At 39.3% G+C, this 20,926-nt stretch overlaps 1 protein-coding gene across 2 annotated transcripts in view; it reads right to left on the minus strand.

Moving 5' to 3' along the window:
* Window positions 1-13,154: 13,154 nt before the first annotated feature.
* LOC126416703 (centrosomal protein of 120 kDa-like) overlaps window positions 13,155-20,926 on the minus strand; it is a 194,418-nt gene continuing 186,646 nt past the window's right edge. The window contains exons 14-15 of one of the 2 annotated variants that reach the window (XM_050084511.1): window positions 18,281-18,368; window positions 13,155-13,451 (exon numbers count right to left, since the gene is read on the minus strand). In XM_050084511.1, coding sequence (XP_049940468.1) covers window positions 13,287-13,451; window positions 18,281-18,368 — 253 coding nt within the window. In that variant the 3' untranslated portion in view covers window positions 13,155-13,286. The remainder of the gene's footprint in view (window positions 13,452-18,280; window positions 18,369-20,926) is intronic. The other variant, XM_050084510.1, reaches the window with a different exon arrangement.

Here is a 20,926-nt window from a genome sequence, read left to right on the forward strand (position 1 = left end):
CACTGACTACAGTAAATAATGTAGCCAACAGATGCACAGTTACATTTCACATTTGTTTACTTTCACTGTTCACAACCCCCCAATAAAACACAGTTATATATGGCCAGTGCTGTATTGTTTAGCTTTCAATAAGCCTCATTAATAGATTGCAGGTGAACATCCACATACTGCTACAATAGTTTACTACTGAATATCTACAATTAGTAAAAACCAACCTAACAACATAGTTCTTGAAGAATAACAAGCTACTTATGGAACAGACACTGTCATTGTTTTAACACATGGCCTCATTGTGTTACACTTATTTCACGGATGCTTTGTTGTTGATCTAACCAACACGGTTCCTCATCTGAAACTCAACTGTGGACTGACTATCTCCGCACCAAAACTCAAGCCCTTATATATCCTGACAATAACAGGTGCTGAAACTACACATTGTTTGAAGTTAAATTTATAGAAATTACAATTAAAACTTAACTCATTCGAAACTGAATACATCGAAAAACTGGTTCTTTTTACCATTTTCTTCTGCTACACGGGTTAAGCCAAATTAATTTTTTAAATCATGAAATTAATATATATAGTAACACAAGCAAGGGCTGGCTTTGCTAATATGTTTTGCACTAGGGCCAAGTAGATACTTTATGAATATTATTAGTTGTCCCTCCAAATGTTTATAATTAGACAGAATTTATATTTGTTTATAATTCAACAATAGAATTTAAGTTATGAAACAATTACTGTTTCACCCTATAACAAAAGATACTAACTAGGAATAGTCGAAATAAATTAAAAATCAATTACATACATAAAACTAAGCACAAAATTAGATTTGGTGTTATATTCTTTAAAACTGAGGGTCAACCTTTCTATTTTATGGAAATGCGGATTATACTCACGCCTGTTAATAGTAAATAGTGAAAAATTAAAAAAAATTTAAGGATGCAGATGGCAAAACAAGTGGGGAAGTAAAAATATCCCAGCTTGCTTCGTCACAATTCATGGTGTCGATTCCCTCCAGCACTATGTCAGACATTAGTCGAGTCCACACCATGTCGTGTTGTGACACTTCTGTGTGCTCACGGGGGTCCTGTACAATATTAGGCAGGTGTACCAGTTTCTTTGGCTCTTCAGGGTAGTTCAGTATAGCTATATTAATATGTGAGATACGTATAAATTTGTTTTAGTTTGGAAGTAATATGATGGCACACATAGATAACAGCATGACCGTGCAAGAGTTAATGCAGTCAGTTTTACAACAGTTAGCTCACTTGAATACTACAGTTATGGATATAAATGCATTTTCACACAGGTAGAAAACAGATTGATGCAAATTAACAACAGCCTAATGAATTTGGGAACACGATTTAATGCATTCACTACCCAATTTAACAGCAAGAGATATGTGTTGGAAACAAGATTGAACATGGGTTTCGATCATGTTTCCAAAATAGATAGGCACTTCGAAATAATGGAAACAAAACAAGATGGACCTTAGAGCATGTACACACTATCAAAGCAGAAAATGACAAATTAGCAAGGATAATTGAGAAATTAGAAAAGGAAGTGACGAATACAAAACACTGTTATAAACTTACACTAAGTAAAAATATTGACGTTTTGTCTGTAATAATTAACGAATTGGAACCAAGGACACAAAAATTGGAATTTAGTAAGGATGTACATTGTACACAATTGGTAGACAATAAATCAACCTCTGGAAAGACTACATCTGCAGTGTCGGGAACACCCAACTTTTCACAATAATGAAATTTTACGTTCAAACACAAAGTCAGTGATACATAACTCTCTGAGCTTGGGGAAGACAAAGAAAGAACTAAGAAAAAGAAGTAGAAGACTTGTTATTAAAGAACAGGACAGTAACTAATAACTGCAATGACTTCACCACAACACTAAGCAAAGGATTAAATCATAAATTCTCCTGAGTTTTCACCTTCGTGTGATATTCACCCCGTTTTCTTTCTAATGTCATTTTAGAGAATGTTACCTGATTCCCAATCAGATTTTAATCAGATATGATTTGCGATAAGTCATTTGACAGGTGATGCTGCACAGTGGGGTATGTTAAGCTAGAAGAATTCACAGCCTACAGTGATATCAAAACAACATTTAAGTCAAGGTACAGGAGTGAGGTAGCCCAAAAAGAAATTGAGATTAGAACTTTTAGCATCGAAACCATACAATAGTAGTTCACGGAATGGGTAAAGAGATTTTGTGGAATAGCATCTTAGCAAAGCAAAATATCTAGACAATTCCATAAGAGAGGAACATTTATTATAAGTCATCATTAGCCGATTACTATGGTGTGTAAGGGACAAATTGTTAGGGAAGTATTGGGAAAAAGTGAACAACTTATTGGAATATCTATAAAAAGTGCAACAGTGAAAGGCAATCAGAAAAAATGGCATACGAGCAGCAATACCAACACTAATAATCAACAGAGTAATGTTAACAGAGGATCTCGATCCACTAGTGCTAAGACTGGAGGAAAGAGGGTACACAATGGACATGATTGTAACCATACAGGGGACAGTAACAGAAATGGGAACAATAACAGATTTAACAGCACAAATATGACAGAGAGGGAAAATTAATACACTTCCAGGCAGATGTTCAGTCCTCTGAAACAGCTGAAAACCAGCCACAACAAATCTATTCTAGCTTCATTAGGTATGATTACAAGCAGAGTTTCACAGATGTCTTACTACATGAAGAAAATGTTGTTGTTGTTGTGGTCTTCAGTCCTGGAACAGGTTTGATGCAGCTCTCCATGCTACTCTATCCTGTGCAAGCATCTTCATCTCCCAGTACTTACTGCAACCTACATCCTTCTGAATCTCGTTAGTGTATTCATCTCTTCATCTCCCTCTATGATTTTTACCCTCCACGCTGCCCTCCAATGCTAAATTTGTGATCCCTTGATGCCTCAGAACATGTCCTACCAACTAGTCCCTTCTTCTTGTCAAGTTGTGCCACAAACTCCTCTTCTCCCAAATTCTATTCAATACCTCCTCATTAGTTATGTGATCTACCCATCTAATCTTCAGCATTCTTCTGTAGCACCACATTTCGAAAGCTTCTATTCTCTTCTTGTCCAAACTATTTATCGTCCATGTTTCACTTCCACACATGGCTACATTCCATACAAATATTTTCAGGACCGACTTTCTGAGATTTAAATCTATACTCGATGTTAACAAATTTCTCTTCTTCAGAAACACTTTCCTTGCCATTGCCAGTCTACATTTTATATCCTCTCTACTTCGACCATCATCAGTTATTTTGCTACCCAAATAGCAATACTCCTTTACTACTTTAAATGACTCATTTCCTAATCTAATTCCCTCAGCATCACCTGACTTAATTCGACTACATTCCATTATACTCATTTTGCTTTTGTTGATGTTCATCTTATACCCTCCTTTCAAAACACTGTCCATCCCGTTCAACTGCTCTTCCAAGTCCTTTGCTGTCTCTGACAGAATTACAAAGTCATCGGCAAACCTTAAAGTTTTTATTTCTTCTCCATGGATTTTAAAACCTACTCCAAACTTTTCTTTTGTTTCCTTTATTGCTTGCTCAATATACAGATTGAATAAAATCAGGGATAGGCTACAACCCTGTCTCACTCCCTTCCCAACCACTGCTTCCCTTTCATGTCCCTCGACTCTTATAACTGCCATCTGCTTTCTGTATAAGTTGTAAATAGCCTTTCGCTCTCTCTATTTTACCTCTGCCACCTCCAGAATTTGAAATAGAGTATTCCAATCAACATTGTCAAAAGCTATCTCTAAGTCTACAAATGCTAGAAACGTAGGTTTGCCTTTCCTTAATCTTTCTTCTAAGATAAGTCGTAGGGTCAGTATTGCCTCACGTATTCCAACATTTCTACAGAATCCAAACAGATCTTCCCCGAGGTCGGCTTCTATCAGTCTTTCCATTCGTCTGTAAAGAATTCGCGTTAGTATTTTGCAGCTGTGACTTATTAAACTGATAGTTCGGTAATTTTCACATCTGTCGACACCTGCTTATTTTGGGATTGGAATTATTATATTCTTCTTGAAGTCTGAGGGAATTTCGCCTGTGTCATACATCTTGCTCACCAGATGGTAGAGTTTTGTCAGAACTGGCTCTCCCAAAGACGTCAGTAGTTCTAATGGAATGTTGTCTACTCCCGGGTCCTTGTTTCGACTCGGGTCTTTCAGTGCTCTGTCAAACTCTTCACGCAGTATCATATCTCCCATTTCATCTTCATCTAAATCCTCTTCCATTTCCATAATATTGTCCTCAAGTACATTGCCTGTGTATAGACCCTCTATATACTCCTTCGACCTTTCTGCTTTTCCTTCTTTGCTTAGAACTGGGTTTCCATCAAAGCTTTTGATATTCATACAAGTGGTTCTCTTTTCTTCAAAGGTCTCTTTAATTTTCCTGTAGGCAGTATCTATCTTACTCCTAGTGAGATAAGCCTCTACATCCTTACATTTGTCCTCTAGCCATGCCTGCTTAGCCATTTTGCACTTCCTGTCGATCTCATTTTTGAGTCGTTTGTATTCCTTTTTGCCTGCTGCATTTACTGCATTTTATATTTTCTCCTTTCATCAATTAAATTCAATATTTCTTGTGTTACCCAAGGGTTTCTACTAGCCCTTGTCTTTTTACCTGTTTGATCCTCTGCTGCCTTCACTATTTCATCCCTCAAAGCTACCATTTCTTCTTCTACAGTATTTCTTTCCCCCATTCCTGTCAATTGTTCCCTTATGCTCTCCCTGAAACTCTGTACAACCTCTAGTTCTTTCAGTTTATCCAGGTCCCATCTCCTTAAATTCCCACCTTTTTGCAGTTTCTGCAGTTTTAATCTACAGTTCATAACCAGTAGATTGTGGTCAGAGTCCACATTTGCCCCTGGAAATGTCTTACAATTTAAAACCTGGTTCCTAAATCTCTGTCTTACCATTATATAATGTATCTGATACCTTTTAGTATCTCCGGGACTCTTCCATGTATACAACCTTCTTTTATGGTTCTTGAACCAAGTGTTAGCTATGATTAAGTTATGCTCTGCGCAAAATTCTACGAGGTGGCTTCCTCTTTCATTTCTTAGCCCCAATCCATATTCACCTACTACGTTTCCTTCTCTTCCTTTTCCTACTGGCGAATTCCAGTCACCCATGACTATTAAATTTTCATCTCCCTTCACTACCTGAATAATTTCTTTCATCTCATCATACATTTCACCAATTTCTTCATTATCTGCAGAGCTAGTTGGCATATAAACTTGTACTGCTGTAGTAGACGTAGGCTTCGTATCTATCTTGGCGACAATAATGCGTTCACTATACTGTTTGTAGTAGCTTACCCGTACTCCTATTTTTTTATTCATTGTTAAACCTACTCCTGCATTACCCCTATTTGATTTTGTATTTATAACCCTGTATTCACTTGACTGAAAGTCTTGTTCCTCTTGCCACCGAACTTCACTAATTCTCACTATATCTAATTTTAACCTATCCATTTCCCTTTTTAAATTTTCTAACCTACCTGCCCAATTAAAGGATCTGACATTCCACGCTCCGATCCGTAGAACGTCAGTTTTCTTTCTCCTGATAATGACGTCCTATTGAGTAGTTCCCGCCCAGAGATCCGAATGGGGGACTATTTTACCTCCGGAATATTTTACCCAAGAGGACGCCATCATCATTTAATCATACAGTAAAGCTGCATGCTCTCGGGAAAAGTTATGGCTGTAGTTTCCCCTTGCTTTCAGCCGTTCGCAGTACCAGAACAGCAAGGCCGTTTTGGTTAGTGTTACAAGGCCAGATCAGTCAATCATCCAGACTGTTGCCCCTGCAACTACTGAAAAGACTGCTGCCCCTCTTCAGGAACCACATGTTTGTCTGGCCTCTCAATAGATACCCCTCCATTGTGGTTGCACCTATGGTACGGCTATCTTTATCGTTGAGGCAGGCAAGCCTCCCCACCAACGGCAAGGTCCATGGTTCATGGGGGGGATGAACAAAATACACAAACAAAAGAATATATGAAACCAAAATTGACTTGCATTGTAAATAACATAATCGTGGAAGTTATTTTAGACACTGGTAGTGACAGATCAGTAAAAGAACACTGTTTCTTACAGCAATATAATTTGTTAAATGCGTTCCCTCAGGTACTGTCACAGGAATACAGATAACAGGTATGACAAGCAAAGCAGTATATGCAGAACTGTTTATCGAATTCACATTAAAAACCCACACATTTCAAAAAGCAATGTTTGTAGTGGGAAGTTCAACTTCACCTACGATTTTAGACATAGACTGGTTGTCGGACAAGAAAGTATCGTTAAACTTCCAACAGGTTAGCAACCTTCCCATGCGGGGAACAAGACGACTTGGCTGTCATTCATTTCGAGCAAAGCAACACAAGGAGATTAGGACTCGCTTTATAGATAAAAACTACATTAGAACAGAATGGCAGGTACCAATTAGGGGCAGACATGATACAAGGGAATGAAGCAGACATAATTAATAACATAAACAAATCACAGAATCTACACATTAAAAAAAGGAAGATACAACTTCTTTATTATGTAGACATGTAAAGTATTTTCAACATGCCCAGGTGTTATAAAGACTTCATTTGTAGATTGAAGATTAAACCACATAATCCATTTAATGTGAGACCCTACTCCATACCAGTACTGATGATGCCACTAGTGCAAAAAAACTGAAAGAATGTTACAATGGAATATTATAGAAATGTCTGACAGCTGTTATAACAATCCATTAGTTGTTGTTACAAAACCAGATGGTAATGTACGTATAGTGTTGGATGCACAAACTGTAAATAGAAAATAGAGCCAGAGAGAGACAGACCCCCTATAATAGAGGAACTGCTTGCGAAGTTTGAAAGAGTAAAATACATCATCACTATGGATCTGATGTTGAGTTATTGGCAGATTGTCCTCTACAAAGATTCACAGAAGTATATAGCATTCCTGTTTGAAGGAAGGTCATATCAACTCAAAGTGCTACCATTTGGCCTAAATGTATCAGTCTCAGTTTTCATAAGAGCTCTGGAAAGAGCAATGGGAAACCAGCTTAGAAGTAAAGTATTGTTATATGTTGATGACAGGTTGTAATATAAATACTAACAAAGAGATAGAGAGGCTGGCCACCACTTACCCCAGCTCAGTACAGCCGATAGATACACAAAACAGAAAATTTTTATCCTAGCTTTCGGAACTCTGTTCCTTCGTCAGGGAGGAGAGAGGGGGAAAAAAGGGGGAAGAAGGGAAAGTGGATTCAGTTACTCACAACGCACGTTATGAAGCAACAGGGGAAAGGTAAACAGGGAGGGTAGCAAAGAAGGAGGCATGGGTGTCAGAGGGAAGCCAAAGATATTCTATTGTAAGTACTGTGCCAGCATCAAACCAAAGAGGATGCATACAGAAGTGAAGAGGTATATAGTATAAAGATAAACACAACTATGTAAGATGAAAAGATGTGTGAATGGCTAAAGACGAGAGGGAAAGAGGAGAAGACTGAAGAGTAAATGGGAGTGAGGTTGGTTAACGTAGGTTCAGTCCAGGGGGATGGCGGGATGGAAGGATGTGTTGGAGTGCAAGTTCCCATCTCCGCAATTCCAAGGGACTGGTGTTGGGATGGGAGAAGCCAAATGGCACGTACGGTGTAGCAGGCTCCTAGGTCCCTAGAATTATGCTGGAGGGCATGCTCTGCTACCGGCTATTTGACATCTCCTAGGCGGACAGTTCGTCTGTGCCCGTTCATGCGCTTAGCCAGTTTAGTTGTCATCATACCAATGTAAAAGGCTGTGCAGGCATGTCAGCTGATAAATGACATGTGTTGTTTCACATGTGGCCCTGCCTTGAGTTGTTTATGTTTTACCAGCAGCAGAACTGGAGTAGGTGGTTGTGGGGGGATGCATGAGGCAGGTTTTGCAGTGGGGTCGGTTAGAGGGGGAGGAACCGCTGGGTAGAGAAGGTGGTCTGGGAATATTGTAGGGTTTGACAAGGATGTATTCAAGGCCAGGATAATATTGGGTGACAAGGGGGATGCTTCTGTGTGGTCTGGGGTAGGAACATTATTGTTGGATGGGGAAGAATGTATTGCTTGGGAGATCTGTTTGTGGACAAGGTCTGCAGAATAGTTGCGGTAGAGGAAAGCACTGGTTAGGTTATTGGTGTAATTGTTGAGGATTTTGTCACTGGAGCAGATACGTTTGCCACGAATACCTAGGCTGTAGGGAAGGGAGCGTTTGATGTGGAATGGATGGCAGCTATCAAAGTGAAGGTACTGCTGCTTGTTTGTGGGTTTGATATGGACAGAGGTGTGGATGTGAGCATCAACAAGATGAAGGTCAACATCCAGGAAGGTGGCTTGGGTTGTGAAGAAGGACCAGGTGAAATTCAGATTTGAAAATGAGTTGAGGTTATGGAGGAAATTAAGGAGTGTTTCTTCACCATGAGTCCAGACCACAAAGATGTCATCTATAAACCAATACCAGGCCAGGGGAAGCAGCTGTTGGGTCTTCAGGAAAGCCTCTTCCACGTGGCCCATGAAGAGGTTGGCATAGGACGGAGCCATCCTGGTTCCCATGGCCGTTCCCCTGATTTGTTTGTAGGTCTGGCCTTCAAAAGTGAAGTAATTATGGGTGAGGATGAGGTTGGTAAGTTTGATAAGAATCACATTACCAACTTCATTTCATGTACTGAACTTATGAACAGGGGTCGACAAGAGGTTTGTGAACTGACACCACTTATTGCTCGAACCGCCCGTTTCTGAGCCAAAAATATCCTTTTAGAATGGGAAGAGTTACCCCAAAATATAATACCATATGACACAAACGAATGAAAATAAGCAAGGTAGACTGATTCTTGTGTCGAATGATCACTCGCTTCTGATGCCGTTCGAATAGTAAAAATGGCAGTATTAAGTCTTTGAACAAGATCCCGAACGTGGGCTTTCCATGACAGCTTACTATCTATCTAAACACCTAGAAATTTGAACTGTTCAGTATCACTAGTCATATGCCCATTCTGTGAAATTAAAATGTCAGGTTTTGTTGAATTATGTGTTAGAAACTGCAAAAACTGAGTCTTACTGTGATTTAGTGTCAGTTTATCCTCTACAAGCCATGAACTTACGTCATGTACTGCACTATTTGAAACCAAGCCAACGTTGCACACAACATCCTTTACTACGAAGCTAGTGTCATCAGCAAACAGAAATATTTTAGAGTTTCCAGTAATACTGGAGGGCATATCATTTATATAAATAAGGAACAGGAGTGGCCCCAACACCGATCTCTGCCCCCCCCCCCCCCACCCCTCGCACTTGACAGTACCCCACTCAGACCCCACATCACAGCCATTATCAACAATGTGAATAATTACCTTTTGCTGCCTGTTGCTAAAGTAACCAATGGTGAGCTACTCCTTGTATTCTGTAATGGTCCAACTTCTGGGCAACATTTTGTGATCAACAGAATCAAATACCTTAGTTAAATAAAAAAAAAAAGTCGAGCATTCGAAACCTTTTGTTTAGCACATCCCGTACATCAGAGAGAAAAGAGAATCTAGCATTTTCAGTTGTTAAATGACTTGTGTAAAGCCGAACCGTACATTTGATAGCAAATCATGTGATATGAAATGATCAATTATCCTTACATACACAGCCTTTTGAATAACTTTTGCAAACACTGATGGCATAGAAATAGGTCTAAAATTATCTACATTATCCCTTTCTCCCTTTTTATAAAGCAGCTTTACTACTCAGGAAACTGATCATTCCTAAAGGAAAAACTACAATTATGGCTAAATACAGGGCTAACATGTACAGCACAGTACTTTAATATTCTGCTAGACACTGCATCATAACCACGAGAGTCCTTAGTCATCAGTGATTTAATTATTGACTCAATCTCCCAATTTTGCACAATATACATATCTTTTCAAAATCGTTTTGCAATTTATATTCATCTTCTGATGATTTCACTAGACGATAAACGACAGCATCACCTGCAAACAACCTAAGACGGCTGCTCAGATTGTCTCCTAAATTATTTATAACAGCAGAGGGCCTATAACACTACCTTGGGGAATGCCAGCAATCACTTCTGTTTTACTCAATGACTTTCCATCAGTTATTAGGAACTGTGACCTGTCTGACAACAAATCACAAATCCAGTCACATATCTGAGATAATATTCCATAAGCTCGCAATTTCACTACAAGCCACTTGTCAACTTGTGCAGTACAATGTCAAAAGCCTTCTGGAAATCTAGAAATACGGAATCAATTTGAAATCCCTTGTCAATAGCACTCAACACTTCGTGTGAGCAAAGAGCCAGTTGTATGTTGCAAGAACAACGTTTTCTAAATCTGTGTTGACTGTGTATCAATAGACCATTTTCTTTGAGGTAATTCACACTGGTTTATTATAGGTGGAAACTACTTAGTACCCAAACACTTGGTTATTTATAAGGGGCATCAGGTATGAGGGTATGAGATTTTCCAAATATTTTGTAGCCAAAGTTTGGAAATAAATAATTTCACTGAGTGGAAGTGAAATCTCATACTAATTTTGAACATAAATGAACGAGCTTTTTTAGCAGAATTATATGTATTTTTGTCATCCAGAATAATCAATCAGAATATGAAATTCTAATCACTTTGTAAGAAGATTTATTAGGGGGCAAGTCGTGTTTTGCGTTTTTTTTTTTTATTTGAATGAGGTATTCCGCTGGTCTTTGTGCCACTCCAAGAGTGTTGAAGATGTATTTGGACTCTTGACAGGCAAAACAGTCAAAGGCAGCAAAGAGTCTTCTGCCAAAATACCAATGACCAGAAGTTTATATCAACAATGTATATATGTATGTTATCAAAAAACATCTGTTATTCATAATCCAGAAGGTCTACTGCAACATAATACTTACCATCTAATACTGGAGTTACCAAGTCTTGGTTTTCAGTAAAAAATAAGTTATGGTACAGTTAAGAAGAATATTTAATAAGTTTGCAGATGACTCCTGGCTGAAGATCACAACAAGGTACCTTAAAATATAAATGAACCCTCACAAGATAAATTCTTAAACAGAATTAAGACCAGCGATGAAACTTGGGTTTGTCATGTCACTCCAAAATAAAAACAACAGAGGATGGAATGGAAGCAGCACTCTCACAATCCCTCAAAAACCAAAAATTCAAAGCAACATTGTCAGCACAAAAAATCATGTGCATAGTGTTCTGGGACAGACAGAGCATTCTGCTAGTTGAGTTCCTTCTCAAAGATGAAATCATCAAAGTGGTAAGATACTACGAAACACTGAGAAAATGTCAGTGCACAATTCAAAACAAAAGACATGGAATTCTCAGTCAAGGCATTGTGTTGTTTCAAGTAACACAGTGCCCATTCTGTTGACATCACTCAAAACCCTATTCAGTTGGGAGCAGTTTGATCGTCCACCATATACAGCCCTGATCTCACACCTTCTGACTGCCACTTACTCTTGAACTTTAAGCATGATTCTGGAGGAAGGCACTTGGACACAATGACAATGCAAAAAACAGTGTTCAGCAGTGAAGACGACATAGAAAAGTTGGTCTCTCACTATGACAAATATCTGAAGAATGGTGGCAACTGCGTAGAAAAATATTTTAAGAAATGCTCTTCTTGTGAAAATAAATTTTGGTTTGGAAAATCTTTCTATGAGTTTTTTCGCCGTAAAAACACTTAGTGTCCCAACATGCCCAATATTCAACAGTTTCTCTTCATTTTCACAACACCGATGACCCTTTTTTTTCCATCAACATCAAATGTGCAATTTCCCTGTTCCCTTGCACAGCTGATAATTTGAAGTTTAAATTTCACTGTGTAACAAGCATGCTCCTTTCCCATTGTCACAAACCAAATGATCAAATTTGGGCACTACTTCTTCAGAAGATACCATGGTATAATATTGTTGCTCTGCATTGCTCAATTGTTATGTATGGTTGCCAACATTATTCAGTGATTTCCTGTTGCAGAGCATACTCTGCAATATGACAGTCGAGATCTTGGTGCCTGTTTTACCATAAGTGCCACCTGGATTTTTCACATAGACACCAGTTTCTCACAACTCCGCAGGTGAGAACTGACATTACAACATGTCCTTGGTTCTTGCCACCCATGTGGCCTTAATTTACATTAATTTCTTAGGCCTCAGCATTTCTTCACAGTAACTATCCTTTTTTCCACTCCCTTTTAGTTTTCTATGTCTTTCATTTTCTGACTTTTCTATTGCCCCCCCCCCCCCCCCCCCCACCTCTATCACATATAATGCATTTAGCTTTTTGCTCTTATTAACTCATGCACAATGTTTTGGCAGTAATCTCTGTCTTGTGTAGTATCCTATCTTCCACCATTAAGCTCTCAGGTTTTCAGATCTCATCTGGTGCAGTCGCCAACACTTCCTTCTTCTTTAACCCTTCTGCCAGAAGGAGGAACCACTGGTTCCAAAAGCTTGCAAAATTTAAATAACTTTGTATGTGTTCTCCTGCTACCGTTTGATGAGTAGATTTTTTTACCTATACAATTACATTACACTTTAATTTAGTGTCTGTCTGCATCATGTACTGTTTGTCCCGGATGAGTTGACAATTCGCACGGTGGCTGTTGGCAATGGCAAGAGGGGCATTTTGCCTGCCTAGGGGAAAGGAGCGATGAGAGGAAGACAGCACTGGCTGCTTGCCATAGCCCTGGCACCGTTACCCTTAACAATGTGCAGCTTTCGAGACTAGGGGCAGCTTAATGTTGGCAGTGCTCTGAGATAAATGAATGTCACATATTTGTGTCCACGTGATAAGTCAGCCTTAGTTATGCAGAATTTGATGAAAGGGTGGCAAAACATGCAACTAAAAGCACTGTCTAAGTGCACTTTTTCATAAATTTAGTAGTGCAACCTACATTCAAGGTTCACTTTTTACTGTAATCTCACAGCAAAAGTTTAGATTCAACCTATAGCTCCATGGGGCCTATATTCATGCAAATATGATAAGCAGCTAGTTACACAAAGATACATAGCATGCACAGAATAGGCTAGCATGGAGAGCTGCATTAAACCAGTCTTTGGAATGAAAACCACAATGCCACCACTTAAGAGTCATATATTACATACAGTATTATGATGACATGCCAAGAGATACTCCTCATCTTTGCTAGACACAGGCTAATAATTTAATTATGTGTGCAGGTAGTTAAGTTATTTTACAACTGTAGATTTCTTATCTCATTTTTTAATCCCAAAATAACTGGATCATCTTCAGTATAGTTTCCTGTACTGAGAAGTGTGTCCATCTCTTCTATTAGTCTTGAAGCATCACGCTGCACATCTTCGTGACAACTTATAAAGGTTGTAGGTGACTTCTGGTGCTGTGGAGTAAAGATGTTGTACATATTACTTTCAAATTACACATAAGGTAAGACATAATGGTTACACATGGGGATGCAAAACATCTATTTTCTGTCTAGCAGTGAAGTGCAGCATGTGGTGATTTAATTTACATAGATGCTGTTTGTATATATTCCTTGTATCAGTTATATTCATTTAGTCAATTCAGTTAGTTGTATTTATATATTCTGTGAGTTTCTTAATTATTTAGTTAGGCAAAGTGATAGGTAAGCTTAGGCAAAGTGTAGCTAAGCTCACTACATCATAAGAAAATGTGCATGTCATAGTGAAAACATAAACCTTCTGAGATATATACAAGAAAATGTCATTAAAAAAGTCAATGTTTTATCAGTATCTACATAACCTACACCAAGAGTAATAACATGACAACTTCATAACAAATTTCATTATGTTTATCAATAGAATATGTTTCCATGGTGTAAAACCTTTGCTAATTATGGAACATGGAGAAAAAGATCCCAGGAGCTGTGAAAAAAGATACTTTGAGACTGACATTAGATCTTTATCTCCATTACCTGTCAGCCAGTTCTATAATAAATCAAGCTTAAAGCTTTCTGCAGTAGTTGTGCTATACAATGTGAAATTTCTGTTGAAATTCATGTACCAATTCTTGAATTATATGTGAAAATGTTTGAGATGTAGAACTGGTGCTTTCCAATGCATCTTGTGAAAGAAAATATCTGTCTCTCACAAATAACACACCTAACCTTTTTTTAATTAAGAAAAGGTCTTAATTTCTTTGGGGTAGCTGCTCTATATTGTGCTGGAAATCTTACTGACATCCATTTAGGAGTAGATAGTGGATGTTAATGCATTTAGACATTCTGGTTGACAGGCATTTCATTCATTTTTGAAATTAATTTCCGGACTGCGGATTACTTGACATCAGCGGTTATACGGATCTACTATCCCAATGCCGACATATGAAAATTTGTGCCCGACTGGGACTCAAACCTAGATTTCCCGCTTATTGTGAGTGTTCACCTTAACCGGATCAGCTATCCATGAACATTCCCCAGACTGAGAGAAGCTTTCATATCGCACTGCCTACAGCCTCATATTGTAGTCTACTTAATTCACCATCTGGGTTAGCAGGTCTATACCTAATACAGCTGATGTCAAGGAATTCACAGAAAGTGAATTACGAGGCTCATCCACAAAATAAGTTCCATTTCTATTTCTATCCGTGGCAGCGATACGATCGCAGTTCCGAGCATGCACGGCAGTTACTCTGACTCAAGGAGAAGACATGTGCATCATTTTCAGATCACTGCTGCCAATGTGTGCTTTACAGTGCTTCTTTATAATGTCAGCCGTAATCGAAAATGCTGCCACATGTGAAAGAAAGTTAAAGAAAGTCTGTTAATTATTGTTCAGTGCTGTATTAAGTAGAACGTTGTGTCGCACAGTTTGCAAAACATTGAAACAGCAAAGTTAGAGGAGTAGTGCATCTGCATTCAGTTTTGCATGAAACTCAAGAAAACTTTTACAGAGACACACCAAATGATGCACAAAGCCTACAGTGATGAGTGCTGAAGCCCTACTCGGTGTCAGATGGTTGACATGGTTTAAAACTGACCAGACAGAAGTTAAAGATGATCCTCATTCAGGATACCCTTCGATGTCTACTGACTACGCTCATGACAGGAACATCAACGAAATTGTGCGTGCCAATCGAAGAATGACTGACTGAGATATTGTAGAAGAATGTAACATTTCAGTTGGATCATGTCATGAAATCCTGACACTGCATCTTGGAATGCATCGTGTTGCCGCCAAGTTCATCCCACGGCTCATGAACCAAGACCAGAAAGACCTTCGCCTCGCAATCTGTGAAAAGCAAATTATATGTTCTTTAAGAAAATCATAATTGGTGATGAGACATGGGTCTATAGTTATAATGTTGAGAACAAGGTTCAATCTTCACAATGGGTAGCAAAGGTTCTCCAAAACTAAAAAAGTTCATCAGGTCAGGTCAAATGTCAAAGTCATGCTGACAGTTTTCTTTGACTCTGAAAGATTAGTTCATCATGAATTCATGCCACACGACAACTGTTAATCAATGGTACTATTGGGACGTGTCGGGACTCCTGCAAGAAAATGTGAAAAGGAAACAGCCTGAAATGTGGTGAGTCAATTCATGGTTCTTGCATCACGATATCGAACCTGCACATTCAGCCCTTTTGATGAGCGACTATTGCATAAAAAATGAAATCATTGTGGAGCCTCATCCTCCATACTCACCAGACCTGGCCCTTCCAGACTTTTCTTTATTTCCAAAGTTCAGAACCCCATTGAAAAGACGAGGATTTGCAATGGTACGTGAGAGGAAAAAAATCTGCAGACGCTGCTTCGCGTGATTCAGCAAGAGGCATTCCAAGACTACTTCCAGAAGTGAAAATGGCACTGGGAGCAGTGTATCAATTGTGGAGAAGAGTATTTCAAAGGAGACCATGCACAATAACTAAAAAGCAAGCACAGAAAAATTTTGTGGACAAAGTTACGGAATTTTTTCAACCGACTTTGTATAATGCAATTCTCAGGATAGCCCTCAAAAATTAGAGGCATATGGTCATTGCAGGTTATAGCTGCTCACATTATGCTGCCCATAGTGTCTCTGTATGTTCCTGCCTGACACCCTTCAGTTAATGCTTCTCTACCAACATCAAGCTAGAGTCTGCTCTAGCTGTGAAACATAAGTACTCCCTTTGTCACAACAGTTCCAGGACAGTTTTTTTTTTGCAATACAAAAAGGAACAGGTGTTTTTATGTTACCTGGTATGTGTGCCTCCACAAAATGACCTCGGCCATGGTTCGAGGCAAACTCACTAGATGGCAGGGCTATGCTTAGCAACACACTGTTTGGGATTTTGGTGCATTAGTTACGTTGACACAACGGATGCTGATTGTGAGCACAGAGATAACATCAAGTTCTGTTTTAAGCTGAGGAAAACCCCAAGTAAAATGTAGACAATGAATAAGTGAGAAAAAGCAGGCGAGGTACTTTCAAGAAGTCATGTTTTTGAGCGAAGCAAAAGATTTCATGAAGGTAGAGATTCAGTGAAACGTGATCCCAGAGCAGGTCAAACATCTACAGCACATACAGATGCAAACACGGAGCATATAAGGCAGTTAGCGGAAGAAGACCTTCATGTAACTGTGCGTGTGATATAAGAAAAATTTAAATAGAATTGTGATGTGAGTCTTAAGAATATAAGCAAAGACTTACAGAAACAGTAGCTTAAGGCAAAACTCCTCCCTCACACATTAAAAGACGAACATGAAGAGGAGAGACAAAGAATTTCTGCAGAGCTACTGGATAGAGTCAGACAGACATGATCCCAAATTTCTGGCAAAGATTATTGCTGGAGATGAAAGTTGGTGCTACCAGTATAATCCTCACTCGAAGCATCAATGTACTGAATGGCAGAGTCACGGATCACAAACCCCGAAAAATGTCTAATGACAACCTTTGCGAACAAAGACAATGTTGACTGCATTAATGTTGACTGCATTCTTTGATAACAAAGGATTAGTTCACCATGAGTATGGTCCTCCAGGTCATACAGTGAACCAAACTCTTTACATCGAAGTCTTGAAACATTTGTGACAAGCAATTCTACATCACCGTGCTGATTTGTGACAAACTCAGGACTGGTTCTTACTGCACAACAATGCAAGAACCCATGCTGCTTTATATATTACCAAGTACCTGGCCAGACATTCTGATATTAACATTCCACATCTGCTGTATTAGCCCAACCTCTTGCCAGACAATTTTCTCATGTTTCCGTGAGTGAAAATGCAACTGAAAAGAAAGCTCCATCAAGATATTGCATATATCCAACACACTGTGACAAACTAGCTTACAAGCATTACAGTAGAAAATTTCCCTGCTTGCTTCCAGTACCTCTAGAAATGTTGGAAAATGTGTGCGGATGGCCAAGGGGACTACTTTGATAGGAGCTACCATCATTACTTGGTAAGTGCTATTTCCTATTTTTTTTTTTTTTAAATAGTCTGTCCTGGAACTTTTCTGACAAAGGAAGAATTTGTCATTCATCTTTTCGGCCATGCATATCAGTTCACCAAAGGAGGCATGTTCTGTGGTGAAAAGATTCAAGAGGAAGCCTGGGCAGTGGCACCCTTGTATGTAGCTCTGGATCCTGATAGTCCTATTTTGTGCTGCAACTGACATGTGACCCACAGGTTCTTATCTGATATGCTGGTTCAGGTGCGCTCTGGTATACTTTTGTCATCCGGAGCCAGGATGGCAAGCAAGTATACATTCCCTTGACCACAGCTTCATCATTGATAATCGACTGACCTCTTGCATCCAGTATGCTGATAAATTCTTAGGGCAGATCATTTTACATCTAACTAGCTCATACTGAAGTTAAATTAACCACACGAACAGAGCTTGTCGACACTTCTCTGGCGTGTCTGCAAAGTTTACTGACCTGGTACAATCTCTAAAATAGATCAGCTTTTCAGCAAGTTGCGTATAAATACACTTCTCTGGTGTGTCTGGAAAGTTTACTGATCCGGTGTAATCTCTAAAATAGATCAGCTTTTCAGCAAGTTGCATAGAAATGTCATGGGCACAGTGTTTTAATAGTCAGTATAAAGGTTCTCAGTTCACAGAATGATATTTGTTCTTGGAAAATGTATCAGATACAGGGAACAGAATGTAATGCAAAAGTTCAACATAGACGCTCCGTTGCAGTAAAAAAGGTAGTTGTTTAGTTACATTAAACTTACAGTTACGACTATACTGTTGAATACTCACAACAGGAATGGAAAGTCGTGGTGCAGCTGCAATGAGATCTTGATCCTTTTGCAAATCTTGCATTTCCCGGTGTAACAGTTGCTCCAAGCTGAAACAAGTGGAATATTACAAGAAACACACATGATTATGCCACCAAAACTTGGTAAAGAACTGATGCATTAAGAGACAAAGTAGCCAGTAAACTGAAAGAATTGCAAGGTAATGGTGTAATTGCTCCCATTCAAGCTAATCAATGGGCAAGTCCTCTTGTTTTGTTGCCTAAGCCTTCTGGTCGCATTCGCATTTGTGTTGACTTCAAGTGTACTGTCAACCCACTGACAATAGTTGAGACTTATCTGTTAGCTCACTCTGAGGAACTCATGGACAGGTTTGGTACAGGATGTTGCTTCTGTAAGATAGATTTGCAGGATGCCTACTTGCAAATTCCATTGGCTGAAGAATCACAGAAAGTGTTTGTTGTAAATACACACTTAGGACTGTTGAAGTATTTGCATTTGCCCTTTGGCAGTGCTTCCACACCAACCATTTTTCATTGTTACTTGGGATAGCTGACTGCGGAAGTACCATTTTGTTCAAACTACCTTGACGATATTGTCATCTCAGGTTGTACACCAAAGGAACACATTGCCAATTTGCATACCGTTTTTTCAAGTGTTGTCAGAAGCAGGACTCAAGTGTCATCTTCAAAAGTGTGACTATTTCCGTCAAGTGATAAATAGTCAAGGCATGCACCCCCTCCAATCTCATTTGCTTGCAATCCGTGACCAGCCTGTTCCTCGCAATGTGTCTGAACTGCAGTCAGTATTAGGCAAAATAATATACTGTAAGGGTCTATGGGTTGCACGCAGCCATACGGTACGGACACGCGCTCACCAGCCAGCCTGTCTGGAATGCTGACAATTTGCTTGGTCAGTAGACGCGCATCCGGCCGCACTGCGATGGAGAGTACGCGACTGGCTGCAGTCCACAGTGCAGCCTCGGGTGTGAGTATGCCTCTTTTCTTAGCTCACCATGGAGCCTTTCGATACGAACGTAATTAGCCGGTGTTAGGATATCAGACACAGTGATGATGGGTGCGCATAGCATGCATGTTTTATAATCCGCCTTTGTTAATAAAACTGTTTAAACTTACTTCTCATGTTCGCGTATTGCCGTACCTCAAGGACCCACCACTTACAAATCCTGACAAAATATTCATGTAGTCATTATCTGGGGCAACAACACACACAAACTACCCCCTTATAGAAGTGGTGTCAGCATGGGGATAATTATGGAAAATCTACAATCCTGAAGAGGTGCAGTACAACATGAACTTCGAGCAGCAGCAGTGTGAACATTTTCCGACTATGCGGGGACATCCAACGCTGGAATTCAGATTGGTCTACTCCAGTTCGGCTAGAATACGAAAGGCAGTGATGGATTTTTATTTTACATTTGAGTGACTCATTGGCGTTAAATTAGACAAAATGTCGCAATCCAGTCAGAGTAACGTTGTCGATCTACAAACTCTTATTAATGAACTGAAAGAAGATATTTGGCAGTTAAAAGCAGAAAGAAGTGATCGCAACATTCCGAGAGACTTGTCGAATGATAGTTCATGCAGTACAAGTACAACTACGATAAAGAATTTTTCATTATTGCCATCAGTACCAGTGCTTAGGGAAAACCCAAAGATGATGTGAAAGTGTTTTTTCATAAACTTGAAGGTGCCACCCTGTTAGGATCATGGGCAGATTCCGATAAGCTAGTGGTTGCCAAATTAAGAATTCAGGGAGCAGCACAAGATTTCATTTGCGCGGAGCCTACTTGCGTAAAAACAGAAGATTACAATGAGTTTAGAACGATTGTTGTTCAGAGATTTAACAGAGATTTAAACGTAAAAATGCGATCCGATTTTACAGAGAGCAGCTTAACAGTTTGCGAATGCGACGAGACGAATCTATCAAGCAGTTTGCTGACAGAATTCGAAACATCAATGCTCAAACGTACGAGTTAGTAAAAGATGAAAATGATAATCGCATTCAGTTGTTCAAAGCCAACCAGAGAGCCTTGGACACATTCATTCATGGGTTGCACGGAGAGGAAGTAAGCGAAGCTGTTTGATTGGCATGATGTAAAACATTTCAGGAAGCAGTAGAATCAGCTGTTGGTTTCGCTGAAGCACTAAGACGACCGAATGAGATGCAGAAACAAGAACACAGAGTTTTCAACAGAACAGTAACAATGCTACAGATGCAAAAAGCCGGGTCACAAGGATAAGGATTGTAAAGAGAATCAAGAGAATCGAATCGACTATCATTCGGGATGCAGGGTCATGTTTCGAGAGATTGTCGCAACAAGAAGAAAGGTAATGTGAACAACAGACAATCTGCCAGATCTTTAAACGAGTATGGGGATGTATAGGCCACCACTCCATCTGCCCCTTGCCAGAGAAAGTGATTCCTGTTAGTTCCAGCAAAAATCAGACTGAAAATGACTTCGTGATAGGTGCTGTATATTATGGGAGAAACATCAAACTACTTATTGACACAGGAGCACAGACCTCATTAATGTCGCTTTGCATAGATAAACAGGATAAATTGAAACTGCCGTTAATAAAAGTGCGAGGGTTAAACGGAGGAAGGCTACATAACTATGGAGAAGTTG

This window comes from Schistocerca serialis, chromosome 8, assembly GCF_023864345.2.
Source record: "Schistocerca serialis cubense isolate TAMUIC-IGC-003099 chromosome 8, iqSchSeri2.2, whole genome shotgun sequence".
In the NCBI taxonomy this organism is placed as follows: Eukaryota; Metazoa; Arthropoda; class Insecta; order Orthoptera; family Acrididae; genus Schistocerca; species Schistocerca serialis.